Source organism: Gigantopelta aegis, chromosome 4 (assembly GCF_016097555.1).
Source record: "Gigantopelta aegis isolate Gae_Host chromosome 4, Gae_host_genome, whole genome shotgun sequence".
In the NCBI taxonomy this organism is placed as follows: domain Eukaryota; kingdom Metazoa; phylum Mollusca; class Gastropoda; order Neomphalida; family Peltospiridae; genus Gigantopelta; species Gigantopelta aegis.
In genome coordinates this window covers 48,444,751-48,470,007 of record NC_054702.1, presented here as the reverse complement: position 1 = coordinate 48,470,007, position 25,257 = coordinate 48,444,751, and the positions used below count along the sequence as shown (strand labels likewise).

The 25,257-nt window shown below is 35.1% G+C and overlaps 1 protein-coding gene across 1 annotated transcript in view; it reads right to left on the bottom strand.

Moving 5' to 3' along the window:
• The window catches only part of LOC121370648 (tRNA (guanine(37)-N1)-methyltransferase-like), a 46,024-nt gene that overhangs the window by 5,766 nt on the left and 15,001 nt on the right, over positions 1-25,257 (bottom strand). The window contains exon 3 of the mRNA XM_041496026.1: positions 209-838. Coding sequence (XP_041351960.1) covers positions 209-838 — 630 coding nt within the window. The remainder of the gene's footprint in view (positions 1-208; positions 839-25,257) is intronic.

Genomic DNA, 25,257 nt, shown 5'->3' with positions numbered 1-25,257 from the left:
GTTGAAGAAAACCAAGTACCATGGCAGCAAAAAAAAAAAAGGAAATGAGGGTACTTACACACATATCAGATGTCTTTAAATCAGTATCACACATATGTTGAAGATCGCCTTGTGATTCCAAAACTCACATGGTGTTCTCTCCAATAGTAGAGTAAAAAATGTTTTTATTATTACATGAATCTAAGTGATAGATAAATAAAATTCTTACCATTAATGGGTTCAAAGGATTCTTCAAATATAATTTCAGGTGTCAGAGTAAAGGAGATGCACATCATCTCTTTATTGGGAGCCACATTACGCACATATCGTATCTGGTGTCCACTAGGAAGCTGTGTGCCCAGAATACCGTGTGCTCTTTCTTGAACTTCCTCCTCAGGAGTGGGACTCTTGCTAAAGCAGTAACAATGTATGGTTGGGTAGTGTTTCACAAGAGATAGATCTCTGCTGATGTCTAGTGGAAAGTTCACACACAGAGATCGGAAGGTGTCAAGAAACTCGAGAGCAAGTCCTGGCAGATTCATCACAATGTGAATCTTTGGTGGCAATCTTTCTCCCATCTCTTGCTGTTGTAACTCTCTTAGAAAGTCTAAGAATTGATCTTTAAGCACAGTTTTGATAAAATCCCGGCCATCGGTGTTGTACAGTTGTGGAAGTGTTTTAACTTTATTTAGAGTAACATTTTCCTTCATAGCTGCAAAAGAGTCAGGATTCAAGTCATTGGCAAACACTATTGCACCCTTTTTGGCAGCAGGTATGGTAAATGGGCCAACTCCAGCAAATATATCAAAAACAATATCATTTTTCTTCACCAAGTCCACTATTCTCTGATGTTCAGTGCCTAAAAAACAAAAAACAAATGTACATAGAATACTCTATAGGGTGTTGCAAAATTCCTGATTCTAAATATTAGGAAAAATAATAGTGTTCTGGTTTTGAAAGTCTAAAACAAGTGATCATGATGATAAAACAAATACATGTATTAAATTAAATTGTTAAAAACAAAAAAAAGTCAATTAACTACAAAAAAGAAGTGAAATGGTTACAGCTATATAGTCTGAAGGTTCAGCATTTCAAAGGTTTATAGACCTAACTATATGTATAACCATGAAGAATGGCAAAAGAACAGTGTCAAGTGCACTAAACAAATGTGAATTATTTACAGTAATAACTAAACATACCTCTGTGTAAAAAGTTTTATGCAACAAATATATGTTATCACAAAATGATATGATACATGTTGGATAACAATTTAAAGACATCTGATTGGCTTATTAAATATCAATCCAAACCAACCACTGAGATTAAGGCTAAACACACTAATTTCTATTGTTAGATGACAAGTCAACAGTGTGTATTACGTGTATTACGTAAAACGTGAATGCTGTATATAACTTGGTTCAAAATACGTTTTAATTTCTCTTAATCTTGTATTTTAAAGATAAGTTATGTAAGACAAAGATTTCTACTCATGCCTCCAGCCCTTGTGTCAGTTAGATACCCATTATTTTGTTCAAAGTTGTATTCACCTCATGTTCATTCTCAATGGCATAGCCGGGATTTTATATTGGTGGGGGACCACAATGTCATGGAGGGTCAACCACATTGTTTTTGAGACTGTTAATAGGGAAGGAAGGAAATGTTTTATTTAACTATGCACATTTTATTTACGGTTATATGGCTTTGGAAATATGGTTAAGGACAACACATATATTGAGACAGGAAATCCGCTGTCGCCACTTCATGGACTACTCTTTTCAATTAGCAGCAAGGCATTTTTTATATGCACCATCCCACAGACAGGATATTACATACCATGGCCTTTTTTACACCAGTTGTGGAGCACTGGCTGGAATGAAAAATAGCCCACTGACAGGGATCGATCATGCATCAGGTGAGTGCTGTACCACTGAGCTACGACCCGGCCCCATGTTAATAGGGCGACAGACAAACATAATTAATGTGGTAGGAAAAAGACAGAGGTATGCTTGAGAAGAGCATAGTCCCCCATCCCCCTCCCCAGTTGTGAGAGACATAGCTCAGTGGTACAGCGCTCGCCTGATGTGCGATCGATCTAGGATCCCGTCGGTGGACCCATTGGGCTATTTCTCGCTCCAGCCAGTGCTCCACAACTGGTTTAACAAAGGCTGTGTATGTACTATCCTATCTGTGGGATGGTACATATAAAAGATCCCTTGCTGCTAATAAAAAAAAAGTAGCCCATGAAGTGGCGATAGCAGGTTTCCTCTCTCATATCTGTGTGGTCCTTAACCATATGTTAATGCCATATAACCGAAAATAAAATGTGTCCTTCCTTCCTTCTTCCCTCCCCAGTTAATGCCAATGTTAGCTCCTACGGTAGTCTGAAGCAACCCAGCCACAAGCTAAAAGTTATGTAATGATCATTCATGTAGTATTTTCTGTTTATCCAAGAACATTCTACAGTGGTCACCATTTAAACACTTGGTGATGCTATTAATCTCTAATTATATAAATATAACAAAAAGAATGCCATTTTTAAGAGTGGATATTTGAAAACATAAGGCACACCTGGATAGGTCAGTAGTATAATAGATGCAACACCTGGATAGGCCAGTTGTATATTAGTTAAATTAACTGAAATCCAACAGTTAAGTGGACAGGTAACTGCTGTCCAATAATCTTCCAACATACACTGCCTATCAAAGTAAGACTGAAGCGAGCTACCCTATTTTCGAGTGTGCGCCACTTTTTCAGTGTGTTTTTACTCCACAAATGAGACTTCTGCACTAGGTAACCTATCATACTGGTAACAAACAATAAACTGGTAAATACTTTCATAATTAATTTACTGAATGTATGTTGCTTGGTCTGTTTATTATATAAGTCGTTCATAAGAAGATCGAAAAGTATAGTTTAATAATATTATAAGCATCTAGAGTATGTGTATGGGTCATTTTTGTGTGCTTCCATAAAAAAACTGTTCAACCACACCTATCCTGGGCACAACCTCTGACTTCATCAGAGTTCTGTCCAGAATGGAAGCATTCGTTTTCATGAAAGTATATGTATATTCTGTACAATTCTTTGTTTTGTTTTTGAGTCAGACACATGATTCATAAGTCATACATTCGTAGAACTGCTTTTGTGACAGTATATGCCCATGATCCCTGAGGCAGTGTTGTCTTTATACCATACACATATTAGATGTAGTAAAACATTAGCCTTTGTTCATGGAGTACAGTGTTTTGGATCAATGAACCTTTAGACTGGACTACTGAATTTTCAAACTACTGAACCTTCGGACTATACAGTGGACCCAGCTAACTTAATTGCCATTAACTGGGTTGACTAAAACAAGAACATAAAACTTATTTGGTGTTGCTCATAATGGCACTCATAAATATTTATTTCTTTGTATTTAAAACCAAGAGGCCCATGGACCTAAATGGTCACCTGAGTAAATTCTTGACTCCACCTATCACACTCATGGATCAAGTGCTGCACAATGCCCATTTTTACGGAGTGTCAGAATTACCAAATTTATTATTTTCACATGGAGGCCATTTTCCAAGATGGCTGATGCCACATTAAAGAAAACCATATCTCTACCAATTTTTCACATATTGAGGTATATGGAAAAACACTACTGGATTCAAATATTTGTTATTATCGCAAAGTTTGTTAAAATTCTGTTGACATTTTATTAAATTGTAATCAAATGAGGGAACTGAATTAGTATCCCAGGGCCAAAAGATGTTGTCTCAGGTAAATGTGAAATGTACGTTACTCGTTTTATATTTGTTAATATCGCATTTTCTGAGTGAGTTATGATACTGTTGTGTATTTGAAATTATGTATTTCTATTGCAAAATCACTTTGATAAGGAAAAACAGAAAAACATCAAGTTCACTATTATGCTGATGATTATGCTTAGACTTAAGACTTAGATATGTTTTTAACGTGCTCATATACCTCTATGGTTTCAAACACGTCTACCCCGAGTCCGGGCCTCCAATAAGGTCGGTGGTCTGACTCGGGGCACGAAAAACCTGACTAATATAACAATTTAAAAATTTTGAAATTAAAGGCCAAAATAATTAATAATAATACGCCACCATTAATAATTTTGACTGCGTCCCTAAAAAGCAGATAACCCTAGGCCTAGTCTACTTCTAATAAAAGTTTAATTTGACGCAATTTTAGATGGGGAAGTCTAAAGAAATATATAAATTACCTGTGAAATTGTTTAGTTCCCAGAGGCAAGGAGGAAGGGTAGGTGGGTAAGCCCAGCCCACAGAAAAGTTATATTAAATTTAATATGATGATTATGCAATTATTTAGTGTGGGAAGTGAATACAAATTCTTGAAATGTATGTCACCGCTGTTTATACCATAATTATCGTCACCCGAAGTTACATTGTATATCTTATGATTCCATAAGTTGGTTGTATATTCCACTTAAATACTGCATAACAAATATGCCTTTAAAAATAGTATGTTTATAGATATTGATTTGTGTGTTTATGACATGTTCATTGTGGCAATTTACGTTATATGAAATGTACATTTGTCAAGAAATATGAAGAATGCTTGATTATTATTACTGCGGAGTGCTTTATAAGGGGGTTCCATTTCATAACGTGTGATCTCAGAGACTGAAACACGTGGATGAGAATACATGAAGAATGCTTGATTATTATTGCGGAGTGATTTATAAGGGGGTTCCATTTCATAACGTGTGATCTCAGAGACTGAAACACGTGGATGAGAATACTTGAAGAATGCTTGATTATTATTACTGCGGAGTGCTTTATAAGGGGGTTCCATTTCATAATGTGTGATCTCAGAGACTGAAACACGTGGATGAGAATACTTGAAGAATGCTTGATTATTATTACTGCGGAGTGCTTTATAAGGGGGTTCCATTTCATAACGTGTGATCTCAGAGACTGAAACACGTGGATGAGAATACTTGAAGAATGCTTGATTATTATTACTGCGGAGTGCTTTATAAGGGGGTTCCATTTCATAACTGAAACACGTGGATGAGAATACATGAAGAATGCTTGATTATTATTACTGCGGAGTGATTTATAAGGGGGTTCCATTTCATAACGTGTGATCTCAGAGACTGAAACACGTGGATGAGAATACATGAAGAATGCTTGATTATTATTACTGCGGAGTGATTTATAAGGGGGTTCCATTTCATAACGTGTGATCTCAGAGACTGAAACACGTGGATGAGAATACTTGAAGAATGATTGATTATTATTACTGCGGAGTGCTTTATAAGGGGGTTCCATTTCATAACGTGTGGTCTCAGAGACTGAAACACGTGGATGAGAATACATGAAGAATGCTTGATTATTATTACTGCGGAGTGCTTTATAAGGGGGTTCCATTTCATAACGTGTGGTCTCAGAGACTGAAACACGTGGATGAGAATACATGAAGAATGCTTGATTATTATTACTGCGGAGTGCTTTATAAGGGGGTTCCATTTCATAACGTGTGGTCTCAGAGACTGAAACACGTGGATGAGAATACTTGAAGAATGCTTGATTATTATTACTGCGGAGTGCTTTATAAGGGGGTTCCATTTCATAACTGAAACACGTGGATGAGAATACATGAAGAATGCTTGATTATTATTACTGCAGAGTGATTTATAAGGGGGTTCCATTTCATAACGTGTGATCTCAGAGACTGAAACACGTGGATGAGAATACATGAAGAATGCTTGATTATTATTACTGCGGAGTGCTTTATAAGGGGGTTCCATTTCATAACGTGTGATCTCAGAGACTGAAACACGTGGATGAGAATACTTGAAGAATGCTTGATTATTATTACTGCGGAGTGCTTTATAAGGGGGTTCCATTTCATAACGTGTGGTCTCAGAGACTGAAACACGTGGATGAGAATACTTGAAGAATGCTTGATTATTATTACTGCGGAGTGCTTTATAAGGGGGTTCCATTTCATAACTGAAACACGTGGATGAGAATACATGAAGAATGCTTGATTATTATTACTGCAGAGTGATTTATAAGGGGGTTCCATTTCATAACGTGTGATCTCAGAGACTGAAACACGTGGATGAGAATACATACACACAATGTAAAAGTCAACCTGTCAGTTAGTATGTTATTTAGGGGCGAGACATAGCCCAGTGGTAAAGCACTCGCTTGATGCACCTCGGTCTGGGATCGATCCCTGTTGGTGGGCCCATTGGGACTATTTTTTACTCCAGCCAGTGCACCATCACTGATACATCAAAGGCCGTGGTATGTGCTATCCTGTCTATGGGATGATGCATATAAAAGATTCCTTGCTACTAATTTATGGAAAAATGTAGTGAGTTTCTTCTCCAGACTATTTGTCAGAATTACCAAATGTTTGACATCCAATTTAGCTGATGTTTAATTAATCAATGTGCTCCAGAGGTGTCGTTAAACAAAACAAACTTTTTTGGTATGTTATTTAGAACAATTACTGATAATAAAACTGTTACTGCTTTAAAAATATAATTTGATATTTTATGTAATCAATTAGGTGCTACGTGTTTTGCTAGTTTTTATTACTTTTCCGCCACAATGGACTAAAATAATTGAAATGTATGTTACAGTTGGTAACGAACATTTCGATTATCAGACACCAGTTTGTATTGTTTAATTTATGTTCTTACCTTAAGTTGAACCTCTTGAATGTTTAGGTTATCATATTTTATTACATCTACAATCGAGTTACAAATGTTAGGTGTAATTCTTTTTAAGTTAAAGCAATTTTTCGTTAGTTTAAAATATACTACATCGGTTTCCTATAACTAAGGGTGTGACGTAGCCCAGTGGTAAAGCGCTCGCTTGATGCACGGTCAGTTTAGGATCAATCCCCATCGGTGGCCCCACTGGCCTATTTCTCGTTCCAGCCAGTGCTCCACAACTGGTGTAACAAAGGCTGTGGTATGTACTATCATGTCTGTGGAATAGTGCATATAAAAGATCCCTTGCTGCTAATTGAAAAGAGTAGCCCATGAAGTGGCAACAGCGGGTTTCCTCCCTCAATATCTGCGTGGTTCTTAACCATATAATTAATTTCATGGATCTATTAACTCATTATAAAACCTTTGGTAACATACATTTTATATTTAATTTTTCAGTTTCCATTTCAAACTGAGATTCAGTCAGTACCGAAACAAGATTATTAAAAAATGTGTAGCTAACCACCACAGCCTATTTAGTATCCATGCCCGCTGGAATTATTCCGAAGCGGGGCATGGAAAGGGGCCTTGTGACGGTCTGGGTTGTTAGGTTAAATGGTTAGCTGGTGAAGCTGTTGGAGATGGAAAAGCCACCATACAGATGGCAAAGTATTTTTTTTCTCTGGACAAACAATTCAAATATAGTGTCTGTGAAATGTTTCTTTGTTTCTTCAGAAATATGTGACAAAATTTCAGATGAAATAAAATTGCTGAAAATATAACCTGTAAAGAGAACCATGCATATTCATTCAGTCATTGGAAAAGGGGATTCAAAAGTATTGGTACTCAACATCACCTGTTTTTGTGACACTTGTATCTCTGGTTCAGATTAAAATGACTGGCGACAAGAATGTCTTTGTGAACTGACAACACATCCAAAAATCTCTTTTTCACAAGAACAGAATGCCGAAGCTCTACAAGAGCCAAAAGCAATCGAATCTGGTATGGTCTTAGAGGATATACCGATATACGAGACTTGAGGCCCAATCTTTTCATAGCTTTCATGTATGGAAATAAATGGTAAGGTATTGCAAGTTGAGAAGGATGCATTAAAGTTTGTTTTGTTTAACAACACCACTAGAGCACATTAATTTATTAATCATCAGCTATTTGATATATAAAAAAAAAGGTAACTTTGACATATAGTCTTAGAGAGAAAACCCGCTACATTTTTCCATTAGTAGCAAGGGAACTTTTTTGTGCACCATCCCACAGACAAGATAGCACATACGATGGCTTTTGATATACCAGTCACGGGGCACTGGCTGAAAAGAGAAATAGCCCAATGGGCCCACCGACTGGGTTCGATCCCAAACCAACCACACATCAAGCAGACGCTTTACCATTGGGCTACAGAGAAGGATGCTAGCAACTTGTCAGAGGAAATTTCATTTATAAAACAAAGTAAACAGATGTTCCAATGGCCACCATGTCTAGATGTCATTTGGATTAGCCTGGAGTCTATTTTATGTATAATTAATGATCCAGTACAGCTGGGAAAATCAAAGCAAATGTTCAAAATTCCACAGAAAGAGGTTGACAAAATTGAACTTTGTCCAGAAGAAAGTAGGCGATTAATGTTTAAATGTGACCCAAAATTATTGTATGCTTGTGTTCAGTTTATCTACCAGCATAATCTGAAACCTCAAAAGATGTTTTCCTACTATTTTCATTAGTTTAATTAGTGGCCAAATATAAAGACTGCAGATCTGAAATGTATGTTACACTGTGTAAAATAATTATTATGTTGAAGATAGACACTCATTATTAAGTTTTAGGTTATCACAAAATATGATAACTATAATTCATCATTTCCTTGGTGTTTTTCACTTAAAATAGTATTTCTTAGATTTTAGCTTTTTCATGAAACGTTACAATTTACTATTATGAAAAGGATAGCATTTGTTTACTGCAGTGATCAGCAAATATGTTTAGATATTGAGCTTTTTTTTATGCTTGTCTTTGAAATCACAAAATATGTGCATTTATTATTTCATTTCAAGATGCTAATTATAGTGAGTGAAATTGTAGCAGATCGGTTTGAAGTTAAAATCATATTTGGCAATGGTTTACTGTGACTCTGTTGGTGTCAATACAAATAAATAACTTTTGCTGTTAGTTTGTTTGTTTACTCTCCTGTAATTGATGAACCTCATTATATCAATTCTTTAATCAATGCAGGTATGTATTTAGAGTAACTTATGTCCTCTGCCAGTATGATTAAGACTTACAAGATGTGCCCCTTTTAACATCATACCATGTCTCCGGGGGTGAGATATGGATCAGACTGTCCAAACCCGGATAGTCTTGGGGAAACATAGCCGGGGTAGGGTGGTGGACAACTCAAATCCAGTTGAGCCCCTTTACAACCCATGCTGTGTGAACTCGTACATTTTCAAGTATTGGCAGAGAGATGGTTGACAGCTTTCTTCACCATTTTTGACGGATTGACTAATGCAAATGCCTAAGCAAATCAGTGTAATATTGACCTTTAACATGGACATATGAGGCATACAGTCAATATGAAATAGTCCCTTGGCATTGTAGAGAATGCTGCACATGGTCACGACTGGTAAAACCTGTAACTTTTAGGTTTCCTATTTTTACTGCTTTACAGCCTAGTCGACTGAAAACATCAAAATGAAGCATTGTGCTGTCATTAAATTTTTTAACATTAGAAAAAAAATCATGCGTTCAGAGATTCATGATCGAATGCTCAATGTGTACCAGGACTAGGGGTGACTACTGCGGTCAGTTTTACTATAATTGCAATAATATTGCGATAGTTAAAATACTATTCTGATAGTACATGTATTGCAATAGTAATAGCACTGCAATAGTATTGTGAATTCTTTAATCACTTGATTACAGTAATATGAATAGATATTTCGCAAAACTATTTATCGGTCTTCCAGTATGTATGTCGGTCTGTATGCGTGTCTGTCTGTGTGTTTGTGTGAGTGTGCATGCATGTGTGTGCGTATGTTCGTATATGTATGTTTGTATTCGTATACATATATATGCATGTATTTGTACTTAGTAATTTGTAATAATATCACTAGGTAGTAAAAACGTGTTGGTTGTAGGCCATATTTCACAATGCATACTATCATAACTATCGATAGTTGAGCAAACAATTGCGATAGTTATCAGTAGTTGATGTAACTATCTACACATTGCTATCGAGGCACTGACTATCGCAACATATCGATAGGTCAATGTATTGTTACATCACTATAACCAGGACTTTCATATTCCATAGTCAATCTGTCGACAGTGATCCCAGGTCTGGCAGGCCTTGGACATCAAAAACCCAGGAAAACATTAAAGACTGTGAAATGAATTGTGATGGAGGATCGAAGAGTGACAGTGTGACATATTGTAGATATTCTGGGACTTAGTTATGGCTAAGTGAAATCCATTATCCATCAACATTTGGGTACGAGCAACGCCTGCGCTCACTGGATGCCTGAGAATGTCGACATCTGAAATGAAGCGGAAGCATTTTTGATGTTCAGAGGAGAATCTCGAGCTGATGAATCTGGACTGAGAATGTACTGATCACCTGTGAGATTGCCTTGTATGGTGTTCAAGTTCAGCTTAGTCATGTGAGATGTCCCCAGACCATTACTGAACCTGCCCCGTAAGGGACAGTTTGTCTGATGTTTCTGGGTGTATTATAGGCCATATTTCTGTGCCTCCAGACTCTCAGTCAACCATCCCTGTCAGGAACCTGCTTTCATCCAACCAATAGATTCTCTGCCATGTCCCCAGATTCCAAGACGGTCATGCTAAACACCATGCCAAACGTATTCTCTGATGGGGATCTGTCTGTAGGGGGCATTTCTGCTGTTTTCCAGCGGTTCCTCAAAGTTCTGTCAAATGCATTCCAATTATCTGTTATCTTTGCGCTTCAGATATCCTTTCACATCATGTTCACAGTGAATGATTGAACAGTGTAAGATAGCCACGTTAAATACCCAAATGTGATGCGTGAACATACTGCATTTTGAAAAAAGCATGCGAGTCATGGTGCACTCGCCTGCCACAGTGAGTTTGGTTGTCAACGTCCACATGAATGGTAACATTCTTCTACAGAACACCATTCTTGTCATAATCATCATTGACAATACACTAATGATTACTTATATCGTAATATTATAATCCATTAGCTGAGAGGATGCCTAACGTTTTTCCAGGTGTATATTTACTGGTATCATATATCAAATGATATTAATTAATGTGTATCACCAGTGAGTTGGCGTTCATCAAAGTATCTGCTGATGTTACCTCAATGCATTTTATAATTAATTTTATAAAAGAAAAAAAATATTTATGTAAAATTCATATTTACTTTAGTTTCTTAAAATATGTTTTTAAAAAAATGAAGTTTAAAAATTGTGTTCGAAACAAAAATAAAATGGAAGATTTTATTTAATAAATTTTTAAAAAACCCACAACTTAAACCAAACTGTTATAGTGTGTGAGAAATGGAGGTAAATGTGAATATATGCAACAACAACAAAAAAACTTTTTAATTAACTACATGTACTTTGTCATGTAGCTCAATTGTTAAGTTTTTACATTAAATTTTACATTTTACATTTTGTTCTATTTTTCACACACTGAGGCCACACACTGAGGCCTAGAAAATGGTTGAGCACAACACCCACGACACAGTTGGTTTGTCATTCACACTGCTAGGGGGATGCCTCTGGAACATTCGTAGCTCTGATGTAAAGTTGAATTATGGCAGCAAAAATACGTGATGGCCTACTTTATAACAGTGGGGTAGAGTGGCTTAAGTGCACAAATCAACAATTTTATTTGATTTTCTCGACTTCTACAAAAAATATTCATCAGCAATTGGTGTTAATACTATGTTAAGATGTAAGCCTTTATAATGTTATTCAGCTAGCAGTGATATGGATATGATTTTGTTTCAAGATGTTGTCATTTACCAATATGGATGCCAAATGCTATTTATTTTACCCGTTTATATATATGTATATATGTATATATATATATGTATATGTATATGTATCTATATATCTATCTATCTATATCTATATCTACATACTGTAAACCGTATTAATATTGCAACATGTTTTTTTCGCGAATGTATACCTTAGCGCATGTTCGCGACGTGTAAATTTCGCAAACGACCGTTGACAGCTCAACAAAAAAAGTGAATAAAGACAGCTCACTGTAATTGTTATAAAGTTACTGTCTGTAAATCAATATTCTGTTATCCTACATCAAGCAATTGTGCCTGGTACAGAGTCTATAGAGGGGATTAGGCCCTACCCACCTCACCTGTATTAGAATCACAACTCACAGCTTCAGTTGTTAACTGTTAACACCCTTTGGTAGATAACACAATAAACGATTAGTCGCTTCAGTTGTTAACTGTTAACACCCTTTGGTACATAAAACAATAAACGATTAGTCGCCATCGATTGAAGTTACATAAAACAATTAACGATTAGTCGCCATCAAGGAGAGCTCGTGTATAGGCTGTGCCTGTTGAGTGAATCTTTTTGTGAATTTTATTCTCAATAAAATATTTCAAAACAAAACAAATTAGTCGCAGTGTATGTTAGCTTGTTCAATAAACATGTTATTTTTTGCATGATTTTGAGTTTCATTTCTGAAACGAGAGTACTGATATACATTAAATAAATACAAAATGTTTATCAAATGCGCTTGGAAATTTGTTGTTGCAACATGTATCGCTATCTGCAGAAAATGAACAGTGATCCTAAAATTGGAAGGCCACATGCTACCGGATCCGAATAAGGCGGGAACAACAGACGAAGCACTTGCAATGGAATCAGCCAACAGTGAAATTGTGAAATTTATGGATGATACTAGTACCTGAAAACGGAAGCATTCAGAATATGATATTTTTAGTAATGAACAACGAGCAAAGATCGTAAGATATGCCGCAAAAAAACGGAAATACGAAAGCAGCTAACATTTCACATCTGTGTTAAAATTAAAAAAGAAACTGAATGAAGTACGGTATAGGCATGGAAAACAAAGTATCTTAAAAAATTGAAGGAACTGAAAACCCCCGATGAGATTGTGGAACTGACCAATAATAAACGCGGTTGACCTCTGTTACTTGGGAAATATGACGCGAAAATTACAGAACATGTGTTGGCTATACAAAAGTGCGGTGGAATTGTAAACCGACTGTATTTTGTTTGTGTTTTCCTTTATGGTTTACTAGAAAATCGAGACATCACTTTAAGCACACTTCAAACTCGAAAATAGTGCGTGTGTATTAATTTCGCAACATAAGGTTGGACGCGAACGACGCAAAATTTATACGCACGCATTTTTTTCACTGGGCTTTTTGACATCCCAGTCAGTGCCACACAACTGGTATACCAAAGGTCATGGTATGTACTGTCCTGTCTATGGATATCACTTGCTACTAATGGAAAAATGTAGCAGATTTCCTCTGACTATGTGTCATAATGACCAAATGTTTGACATCCAATAGCCGATAATTAATAAATCAATGTGCTCTAGTGATGTTGTTAAATAAAACAAACTTTCTTTCCCACCCTTGCCTATACCAAGTATCACAGCCATAATTTAGACCTAGAATTATGTATAGTCAAACCTGTATTAGTCGGCCACCCAAGTAAAAATTGTGGCCTTTTAAGACAAGTGGCTGCATCATACAGGTCAATTTGTTCTATATTAGATGATTTGGGAGTACAATAATAAGGTGGCCATTTAGGACCAATGGCTGCTCAACAGAGGTTTGACTGTTATCTCTCTGGGTTGTGCTGGGCAGGGAATCCCGTACCAACTATTTAACTGTTACAACTCGGCACCTTTGGACATTTTCGCCGGAACTAATTTTGTAACTGTATACCATTAGTAGATTGATGGAATAGGACTATAGATTCAATCACCCACTACAAATTAATTAGCCATGTTGTCCTACTCTTAAACATTGTCTTAAAATATATATATTTTTAAATTATTTATTCAGTTAATAATAGCATAACATAAATTATGTTTCACACCACTAAAATAAAATATGCGTGCCATTTATTGTAGTGTATACATGGGACATTTTGAATTAAACTTGGTACCTTCCCTTAATTATTAGCATGCTATTGGGATTAGTTTGTTGGAATTTGTGTATGTATGTATGTATGTATGTATGTATTGATGTATTGATGTATGAATATCTATATATTGTATATATGTCGAGGTTGACTGTTACATACATTGATATTAACACACTGGCGCAGGGAATAATTACATCCTTTCTGGCCTCACAAATTGTCCCATGCCGTTGCTGGGACTCGAACCTGTGGCACCGAATCGCCCGCAAATTGCAAGACTAACCATGATGCGCTCTGAGCTATTGAGGCATCCATATATATATATATGTATGTATGTATGTATCAGGGTTGAAAATTAACATGAAAACCAAGGTCGACAGCAGGGCCAGTTGAAAAAAAATCATACTGGCCCTTCTCAAATTCAACTAGCCCTCCAATTATCACATTGCAAATTAACTGCACAGGTAAAATTAAAATTATAGTGTGTTTTTTTTGTTCAACAATCACCGTTTGCATTAAGGAAAATCGATGAACTGACGTTTAACTTCATAACGAATAAAGTAAAAATTGATATAAAAACATGTTTTTACATTTTAAACCCATATCAACTCAAATTAAAATTTTTAAAAAGAAATCCAGTATATATAAACATGTTTCTTTACAAAGTACCATTAAGTTAAACATAATAAACAGTTGCAATACAGTGTAAAAGATAATGCAGTAGAAATAGACTAAATGTTGAACTGCGTGTGTTTTAGTAAACTAGTTTGTGAGTGGCAGTCCTCTTTGTGGCAATGCAAGAGGGATGGAATAAACTGTGTGGTGATACAAGAGAGGTGAAATTCCCAGCAAATGATTTCCTCAGGAGTAGCTGTTCTCCTAGATAGAGATCCATGGAATCATCTACAATTTTGCCAAATGTCCATTCAACTCTGCTTTGTCCAGAGATACGGTTGTGTCATTCAGATTACCTTGGATGTTCCATCAATTACCGTAAGACTTGTATCACAAAAAAAGAGTTAACCTATGCAGTTTGATGGTAATTTGTAAAGAATTTTTGTTTTAATTTACACTACACTTTTACCCCTAATAAAATGTTATTTGAGACGGTATGGGTTTAAAACTGAATAAATTAATGTTTTTATATGAATTGTATCTTTATTCATTATGTTGGCGCTGTCAAAATATAGAACCTGTTCTAGGTCTTCTTCTGCCAGATCTGTAGTTCGTGCCAACATAGACGCAGTGTATTTTATCGCATTCGATTCAGTATCAGTGTTTCTTTTTTTAACTAGTACCATACTTGCCAGACACTAAAATCGATGGTCGCCCAACAGACTACCGTTGTAAGATTCTTAGTCGCCCTTAGCCAATAAAGGTCGCCTAATTTTCAACCCTGATGTATGTATGTATGTATATATGTATCAGGCCGTCAAGTGAGGCGGTGAGTAAAAAAAATAGGAAAATAGGAATTTCTGTTGCCTGAAAATAGGGTTAAAATAGGAATTTTGCCCACAAAATAGGAAGAAAATAGGAATTTTGTATAAAAGTAAATGTCCCAAGTATATCACCAAATCAGATAGATGACAGTAACATGTGGTTAAAACTGCTACAAGTAGCTTTTTAATCAACATACATGTATACACCATGGATATATTACACCTTATCCTTAAAGTAAATCAGACAAAAATTGGGGGTTAACTTGCATAACGGGAAACATCTTTCACTACCCTACCTCCACATAAAATTGGGGGTTAACTTGCATAACGGGAAACATCTTTCACTACCCTACCTCCACATAAAATTGGGGGTTAACTTGCATAACGGGAAACATCTTTCACTACCCTACCTCCACATAAAATTGGGGGTTAACTTGCATAACGGGAAACATCTTTCACTACCCTACCTCCACATAAAATTGGGGGTTAACTTGCATAACGGGAAACATCTTTCACTACCCTACCTCCACATAAAATTGGGGGTTAACTTGCATAACGGGAAACATCTTTCACTACCCTACCTCCACATAAAATTGGGGGTTAACTTGCATAACGGGAAACATCTTTCACTACCCTACCTCCACATAAAATTATAATCCTATTTTTAGTAGGACCCTATACACATTTTAAGTACAATTATAGTAGATGGTACATTAATACTAATTGAAATTAAATTACAGGAATTTACTAACCAGATAAAACAACATTTTAAGTACAATTATAGTAGATGGTACATTAATACTAATTGAAATTAAATTACAGGAATTTACTAACCAGATAAAACAACATTTTAAGTACAATTATAGTAGATGGTACATTAATACTAATTGAAATTAAATTACAGGAATTTACTAACCAGATAAAACAACATTTTAAGTACAATTATAGTAGATGGTACATTAATACTAATTGAAATTAAATTACAGGAATTTACTAACCAGATAAAACAACATTTTAAGTACAATTATAGTAGATGGTACATTAATACTAATTGAAATTAAATTACAGGAATTTACTAACCAGATAAAACAACATTTTAAGTACAATTATAGTAGATGGTACATTAATACTAATTGAAATTAAATTACAGGAATTTACTAACCAGATAAAACAACATTTTAAGTACAATTATAGTAGATGGTACATTAATACTAATTGAAATTAAATTACAGGAATTTACTAACCAGATAAAACAACATTTTAAGTACAATTATAGTAGATGGTACATTAATACTAATTGAAATTAAATTACAGGAATTTACTAACCAGATAAAACAACATTTTAAGTACAATTATAGTAGATGGTACATTAATACTAATTGAAATTAAATTACAGGAATTTACTAACCAGATAAAACAACATTTTAAGTACAATTATAGTAGATGGTACATTAATACTAATTGAAATTAAATTACAGGAATTTACTAACCAGATAAAACAACATTTTAAGTACAATTATAGTAGATGGTACATTAATACTAATTGAAATTAAATTACAGGAATTTACTAACCAGATAAAACAACATTTTAAGTACAATTATAGTAGATGGTACATTAATACTAATTGAAATTAAATTACAGGAATTTACTAACCAGATAAAACAACATTTTAAGTACAATTATAGTAGATGGTACATTAATACTAATTGAAATTAAATTACAGGAATTTACTAACCAGATAAAACAACATGTAATGACAACACTGCCACATTTATCATCAATAGCAGGACTGGTAGTGTTAACTGTGATATTAAAAGTTAAGTGAACTTTGAACCTGTTGGATGCTATTTGGCAATGGTACATAGCTACCTCTAACCATAATAGCAAGCTCAATGAGCATCTAGATCACAAATTCAATACTGTACTATTTAATGATAATGAGTAACCGAAATATATGATGCCAGCGTAACTTTTTGTTGTTATGGCTTGTTTGCAGAAAACAAGAAAGAAAGAAACATATACCTGGCGTGTAACTTCTACTTCTTTCTCCCCTTTCTTATTCTCTCTCTTCTCTTTAAAACTTCCCAGATCAAATCAAATACATGTATGTATATTTGCTACTCTTGTACCCATTTACTTGGGCGCCTTTTTTGTATGTGTGTGTGTGTGTGTGTGTGTGTGTGTGTGTGTGTGTGTGTGTGTAAGAGAGACAGAATATGTGTTCTAAAATTTATTATATGTACAGCAGTGATTTACAGCTCCGATCCCTGACATTTCCATGTTTGTGATTTGGGACAAAAACAAACAAACAAACAAACAAAATACACCTGTTAAAATCTATCTATTTTTTGACTGTTTTCAGTCCTATTGCAAATACAGTCAACCCACTGGACCATCAGTACCACCCTCTGCCTCAATAAAAACCTATATATATATATATATACCTGCCTTTTGACATCATCCCTTGGGTGTCCGATTTAGAGAGGTTTCTTTATAGTATTAGTCATAACCAGGTCACAAAACCATGGGCTGTGGTAAACAAATGTTAGGCCATTTGTCCATTGTTTTCAGCACATAGTGGATGTGGAGTAGTTCCTCAGTGGTATACAGTGTATAATTTTTTAACATATTTTGTATGTTTTAAAACAAAGTAAATATTTAACCATCTTCAGACGTCATAATAAACTGGTTTTGTATAAACTGTCACTGTTCTGTATTACTATTAACTACCTTTTCCATTATTCAACTTAATAAAAGTGGGAGCTTTTTTAGAAAGAAGGGAATGATGAAACCAATGTAAAATACTTCATAAAATCCATTGTACTATACATTAATTCTTTCAAAATTTTCTTTTTTGCTTTGTTTTTCAGAATGTGTTCAATGTCATGTTTCTTTTAACATCATCCTATTTGATAAACGTGCAAAACTCCACAAAAGACTGGCTAATTCACATTGACAGCACGTGCACATTTAAGCTTTGAAACACCATTTTCGTCCTGTTAATTTTCTTGGACAAACACCAACATTGACACTCATTTTGCTGGCTATTGTCACTGTAACCAAATATTTCCACCAATCACCTTACCCAGCACACACTCTCCAACAGATGGTGTCTACATGACCCGACCTCCCAAACAAGGTCATAGGGCGAGTTGATGAGACACAATGAAGTAAGAGACCTGTGGGATGAGGAAGTCCATGTTAAGCTGTATCAACATGAAATATCTTGGGAGTTTAACATGTTATCTTCATTCAACTCATAGCTAGTGTATTTATCAAAACACTCTCTTCTAGTGTGTATCCACTTCTTCACTCGGGATGTTCAGTAACCAAATATGAAATGCAATCTTAATCCATTCACAACATCATCAGCCCCATCAACACTCATTTCTCACTGAAATCAGGGGAAATAATTATCTAACAAGAAGAAAGAGGAACAAACCAATTAACAGTAAGTCAATAATAAATAACTTATTCAGAATAAGCCTCAAAAAAGCAATTACAGAATTCGAGTGCTGCTTTTCAAGAGATTGGCAAACACACATCACATTAAATATTTGAAACGTGAATTGTACCCTGTTATTGTTTTTGGATGTAGTTTTGGTTTACCACTGCTCCATAACTGCTTCTATAGTGTGTTCGTAATGGGTTTCTTTTTCAATTGTAGAATTATTTTTTTTATCATTTTAAGTTGTATATATTATTGAGTCTTTCACTAATGTGATTTTTTTTCACCGACCTTTACAATGAGTTTCATTCCTGGTAATAATTACAGAATTGTAATATTGCTGTTGATAATCCATTAAAACAAATAATTACCCATTCATGCAATCATTAACAGTTGTAAACAATGATTCCACCAGTGCTCTTTCCTGTAGTCTACCATGTAAGCTGTGCAAGATGATCTGCTATGTTTTAGAAAATATTAAATATGGGTTAGAGTAAGATAACAAAATGTCAAATGTGGTCATCACAGGTTATTTTATTGGGACCTTTCATTTGTATATATCAAACTTTAATAGTAAGAGTGAAATCAGAAAATTTGCATTAACAAATAATTCTGAGCAGTAGTAAAGTCAGCAACAGAATTGCTTTGATTTTTTTCTAACGGAATTACCCATCAGAATGAGTAAATTTGGTCATGTACTTCCATACATGCAGTTTGCAAAAAACCATTGATAATGATGCTTCATATACATGTAACTATTCTAGTGCCTGTGTATGTAAAATCTGTTCATAAAAAGAAAATAAGTTCTAAAATAAAGAGTGATAAACTGATTCAGTACAGCTGCCACTGAACTGTCTTTGTGAGCCTGGAAACTGTCTATCTGCCACTGAACTGTCTTCGTGAGCATGGAAACTGTCCATCTGCCACCGAACTGTCTTCGTGAGCCTGGAAACTGTCGATCTGCCACTGAACTGTCTTCGTGAGCCTGGAAACTGTATAGCTGCCACTGAACTGTCTTCGTGAGCCTGGAAACTGTCTATCTGCCACTGAACTGTCTTCGTGAGCCTGGAAACTGCACGATCTGCCACTGAACTGTCTTCGTTAAATGTCGATCTGCCACTGAACTGTCTTCGTGAGCCTGGAAACTGTCTATCTGCCACTGAACTGTCTTCGTGAGCCTGGAAACTGTCTAGCTGCCACTGAACTGTCTTCGTGAGCCTGGAAACTGTCTAGCTGCCACTGAACTGTCTTCGTGAGCCTGGAAACTGTCTATCTGCCACTGAACTGTCTTCGTGAGCCTGGAAACTGTCTATCTGCCACTGAACTGTCTTCGTGAGCCTGGAAACTGTCTATCTGCCACTGAACTGTCTTTGTGAGCCTGGAAACTGTCGATCTGTCAATATTTTCAACAAAACCAGTGGCTGAATTCCATATTTGTTTTTAAACTCACACTCTGTATATATTCTTTTGCCTTAAAAATGTATTTTAAAAATATATAACTTTTTTTTTTAATCTCCAAACCTGGCTTGTTTCATAAGGAATTGATAGCTGAAGTACATGTACTACTGTGATAGTATTGTGATAGTAATGATATTATTGAACTTACTAAATGGAATTTTTAAATCACACAATATCAGTAACAGGGCACAAAAATTCTAAATCTGACGTGTAATCAATTTGTGACTTGCAGTTTGTAACATAGTTAAATGTGAAAATGAAAAGTAGTTAAATGTAAAGGTTGATGTCATTGCCATCACAAACATACATCTCACCTGCCAAAATCACTGAGCTGAAATGACCTTTAACAAAATGAAAATATTATAACATACTTAAATAAAGATAATGTTTTTACCATTGAGACAATCAAATTCTGAGTCTACTTATGAAAACTATTTACATTTTTATCTTTTGGAAGAAAAAAAACAAACACCTGAATTCAGATTTTAAAATGTAGAATGTTCTGAGAAGAGGTTAAATATGGAGCTATTCATCAAGAAATTGGATTTTTTAAATTTCAATTAAAATGCTAAAATTTTAAAAATGATCTAATAAACACTCTAGCTAGGTGGAGATATACTTTATACATTTCTTTTTTAATTAAATGAAATTTTAAATGTTGAAATACTTCTCTACTAGATTCTAAAGATTGCCACTGAAAATTCCTGTACAAAGTTTCAAAAGGATCCAATCAAAAGTCTAGAAGGAGTTTTCAAAGTTAAACATCAATTAAAACTGTTTTCTTAATTTAATAAAATATAGTTTGTAGTAGTGAGACTGGCAAGCAGAGTAATGTTGTGCTTCTTAGTAGAAAGGTTTCCTCTTCCACAGAGATACATGTACATACTATTGACTGTAGCAGTTGTGTTAGGTGACAGAAACACGAATACAATAACATCTAATAGATTCAGTGATCAATATAAAAATCCAATCAATGCTTTTATGAAAAAATTGGGATACCGTTGGTTATACATTGCAAATATCAATTTTGTGATATCATGCCTAAATATGACGTCATCAGGCACCGTAGCAAAACATGCACTACTCAGTGAATTTTACAGTTTTTACTTGGTTTACTGTTCTTATTGTTCTTATTCAGTTGAATTGTTGAAAACTAGTTCATTGTAATAAATTTCTTTGAACTATGAATGGTTCTTTCCTTTTAAAGAGTGATAATTACTAGTGATGGAATAGACAACATTGCAAAATGTATGAAACCCATCTGGACCAAAAACATTTATTTAAATTTTGTCTGTGTCATAGTTCCATAAATTGTAGTTGGCCATGTCTCAGGAATACAAGCGATAAGACAACCCAGATGTACCATTTTAATGTAGAAATAATCATGAATTAATTATTGACCGGAATCTATGTGCATTGTGCCAGGATTCGTCAAACAAAGCACCCCTAGTATGCTCAGCTACTACTGCACTGGATTGTGTCCATGGAAGCAGCATTTTTCTTATTCAGCACAGAGTAACTGAAGATGAGGGAGAAGAGCAACAGAGACCCCTCGTTGGGGACCAAAAAAAAAATGAAAGTCGCCATATTCCTTTGTTGCCATTTGATTACACAAATGTTCTTCCTGTACCTTCCTGTGCCAAATAAAGATTTGTGTGTGCCTCCATCACCAGACCATCATCATCGACCAGACATCTCTCCCGATGTTCAAAACCATGAAAGGCAATATGCATGGTTGAAACATGTTCTAGCCTCTTTAGACAGAGGCAGTGAATGACAAGGACTGCTTATCATGGGCTGCATTCCATGTATCTCTTCATCAACGCACTGATGTTCCAACATCCATTATAGGACTGTTGCCTCTCCTCATGGAAAATGCACACAGTATAGCATTAATCAAACATAGTGAGTTTGGTAAGGAAAGCAATCCTACATCTCAACCCTGGACAGACAGCTGTGCTTATCATGGATCAATATCATTCTTGATGGGGCAGCAATTGTGCAGATGTTGTCACCAAAACTTACAAATACATTTGAAGAGTTGTGGACAATGTAGTTACCAAGTCAGCTCTTTCAAGGGTATTGGAAAGATTAAACCTCTCAAGTTACTGAAATCTCCTGCTCGATCAAATTATCAGACAAGAATATGGAAAATGGCAAATATTGCCATATATGAGATCCCCAAACCCTGGGAAGGATATGGATGGAAAGAAAATGGAGAACCACTCTGGTGTCAAGATGAAATGATCTTACTACAAACACAAATTGATGTACTGGCAAGAGATGTAACAGAAATGGAGGAATCTGATGATGAAGCAAGAGAACAGGAATATGCTGCAGATAGTGATACAGATAGCTTCTCTGATGAGGACTAAAACAGTAAAAGTGAAATTTGTGATAATGGAGTACTGGGAAATTATATTTTACTGTGGGCATGCAGGGAAAGGACATTATTAGCAGATTGGATTGTGTAAATAAATGTTATTTAAAGGCATACTGTCACAGACCACTGACCTATTAAATGGGCTAACAAAGTATTACCTAAACAAATATAAATTAGATTTTTCCCTAAATGTACTTTATTCAAACATCACTTACTAGTGATATTTTGTAAAAATAATTGAATTATGGCAATGGTCCACAATTCAAAAGCTAATATCGCCTAAAGGTTGACCATGATTTTAGTCCATCATGGTTCAGTTATGGTGATGCGATAGCTAGATTTGGTTTCCAAACATTAATGTAATTATCATTTATTATAAATTTTTTGAGAAATGAGGTCCTTAAATCTGTGACAGTATGCCTTTAAGGCATTAAAGATTCCCTGTGATATTTGTTCCTACTGAGACTAAAATAAGAAACAGGTGCTTATAAATCTCTTCCAAAAGCTGAAATAGGGTCAAATTGAACTTATTCACCTAAAATAATGAAAACAAAGTAGCGGGAAAAGTGATGCGTTTTCATTTTCCGTACATGTACATGTATGTGTTAATATGTGTATATTGTTTTCAAAGTGGATATGGAAGTGTATTAAAAAAAATTGCAAGGACTAACTGTTAGGTACATTGGTGTTAAATCAATTGTGTTTAAGTTGGTGTTCTTCCTAGTAGTCCATGAGCCAGGCATAATTTGTCTACCAAAAATGGGACTAAAAGCCACTATGGTTTTCAGTTAGCCTGATGTCTGAACTACATGTAGGGATGGGACAATTATTTGATGTTACCGAAAATCAGAGTTTTAGGCCCAAGGTTCGGTGCACCGTTTCCCAATTTGCTAGCCATGGTACATGTATAAATGTTTCTGCACATTGTTTGTAATCCCAATGGCCCATAAAGTATTTTGGCCAATCACAGCACTCAATTCCACCAAGAGAATAAACATTTTAAGTATGTTTTGTCCCAGTCATCAAAATTGAAAAAGGTAAACATGTGTTAACTTCAAGAATTATAAAATGGCGCCCAATTTCCATCATATTAAAACGATTCAACATCACTAATTTCTGTAAGTTTTTATCGGAATAAAATCATCTGCAGTTCCAGACCTACAATGTAAGCAAACTACTTTGCGCTCTTTTTTATTTTTTTTATTTTTTTACTTACAGTACAAGCAAAAAAATAAAAATAATAATAACTTAAATAATTCACTATTATATACTCTTCAAAAAAAGTTGGGGAACTCTAATAAGAATTTACAATTGCCAAAATTGTAAGGTATATTAGTTGTGGGGAATGGTTATATGATAACAGTGAATTGATTTGACAAACATTACAATGGATACTTCAGTATTACAATAGGTTTTATGACCACCAAAGATCTTGAAAGACGATGAATAATCAAAAACATTTTCTTTGAGTTAAAAAGAAAAATACCGCTGTTACATAACAGGTAAAAGCAAGCTTTGTTTCGGTTTTCTATCGTCTTTCTTGATATAAAGTAAAGTTTGTTTTATTTAACGACGCCGCTAGAGCACATTGATTTTTTATCTTATCATCGGCTATTGGACGTCAAACATATGGTCATTCTGACACTGTGTTTTAGAGGAAACCCGCTGTCGCCACATAGGCTACTCTTTTTACGACAGGCAGCAAGGGATCTTTTATTTGCGCTTCCCACAGACAGGATAGCACAAACCATAGCCTTTGTTGAACCAGTTATGGATCACTGGTTGGTGCAAGTGGTTTACACCTACCCACTGAGCCTTGCAGAGCACTCACTCAGGGTTTGGAGTCGGTATCTGGATTAAAAATCCCATGCCTCGACTGGGATCCGAACCCAGTACCTACCAGCCTGTAGACCGATGGCCTGCCACGATGCCACCGAGGCCGGTCTGAAAGACGATTGAGGTCAGAAGTGAAATTTTAGAGGTCTGTGATTCAGTATGATAACATATTGTGGCCAAACACTCGACTGTTTGGTTTGTGTTGATGCATATGTGTCATAGCTAACTAGAGTATTTCAGCTCTCATTTTAATAGAAAGTGGATCAAATTAGGGTACTTTTTGTCATTATTGATTTTCATTTTAATTTTCACTCAAATCATCATATTGTAAAAATGTTTTATGTTAAAATGACAGTGGTTTGCAGACAATTCAATTCTCTTTAAAATGTGAGTTATTTTATCAAACTTGGTCATCAGGTTCAAAAGTTATTGCAATTTATATAAATGTACTACTTTGTTGTGCATTTTTCAAAGACAGTCTATATCTCATGCTATATGGACATTATAAGCAGAGATTCTGCCAAAAAGAAATTTTTGGGTATGGCGCTAGAGGAGACAAAGTGATCAATCCAATGCAACAGAGTGATATAGTTATATATATATATAATATATAACTTTGCTTTGTATATATTCCTTCCTGAAAGGGTCATCCTGCTGCACATATGAAAGAATAGTTTTATAATAATTTAAAGTCAACATTAATCATACAGTAATGATAAAGAACCATTAATTTTGTCAAAAAGACAACTAAAAAAACATTAAATCTGCAAACAATTTAGGCATGGTGCCATACCCAAATAATATTTTTGGGGGATAGCATTTTATCTGTTTTACCCTCTGGCAGAAACCCTGTTAAGTC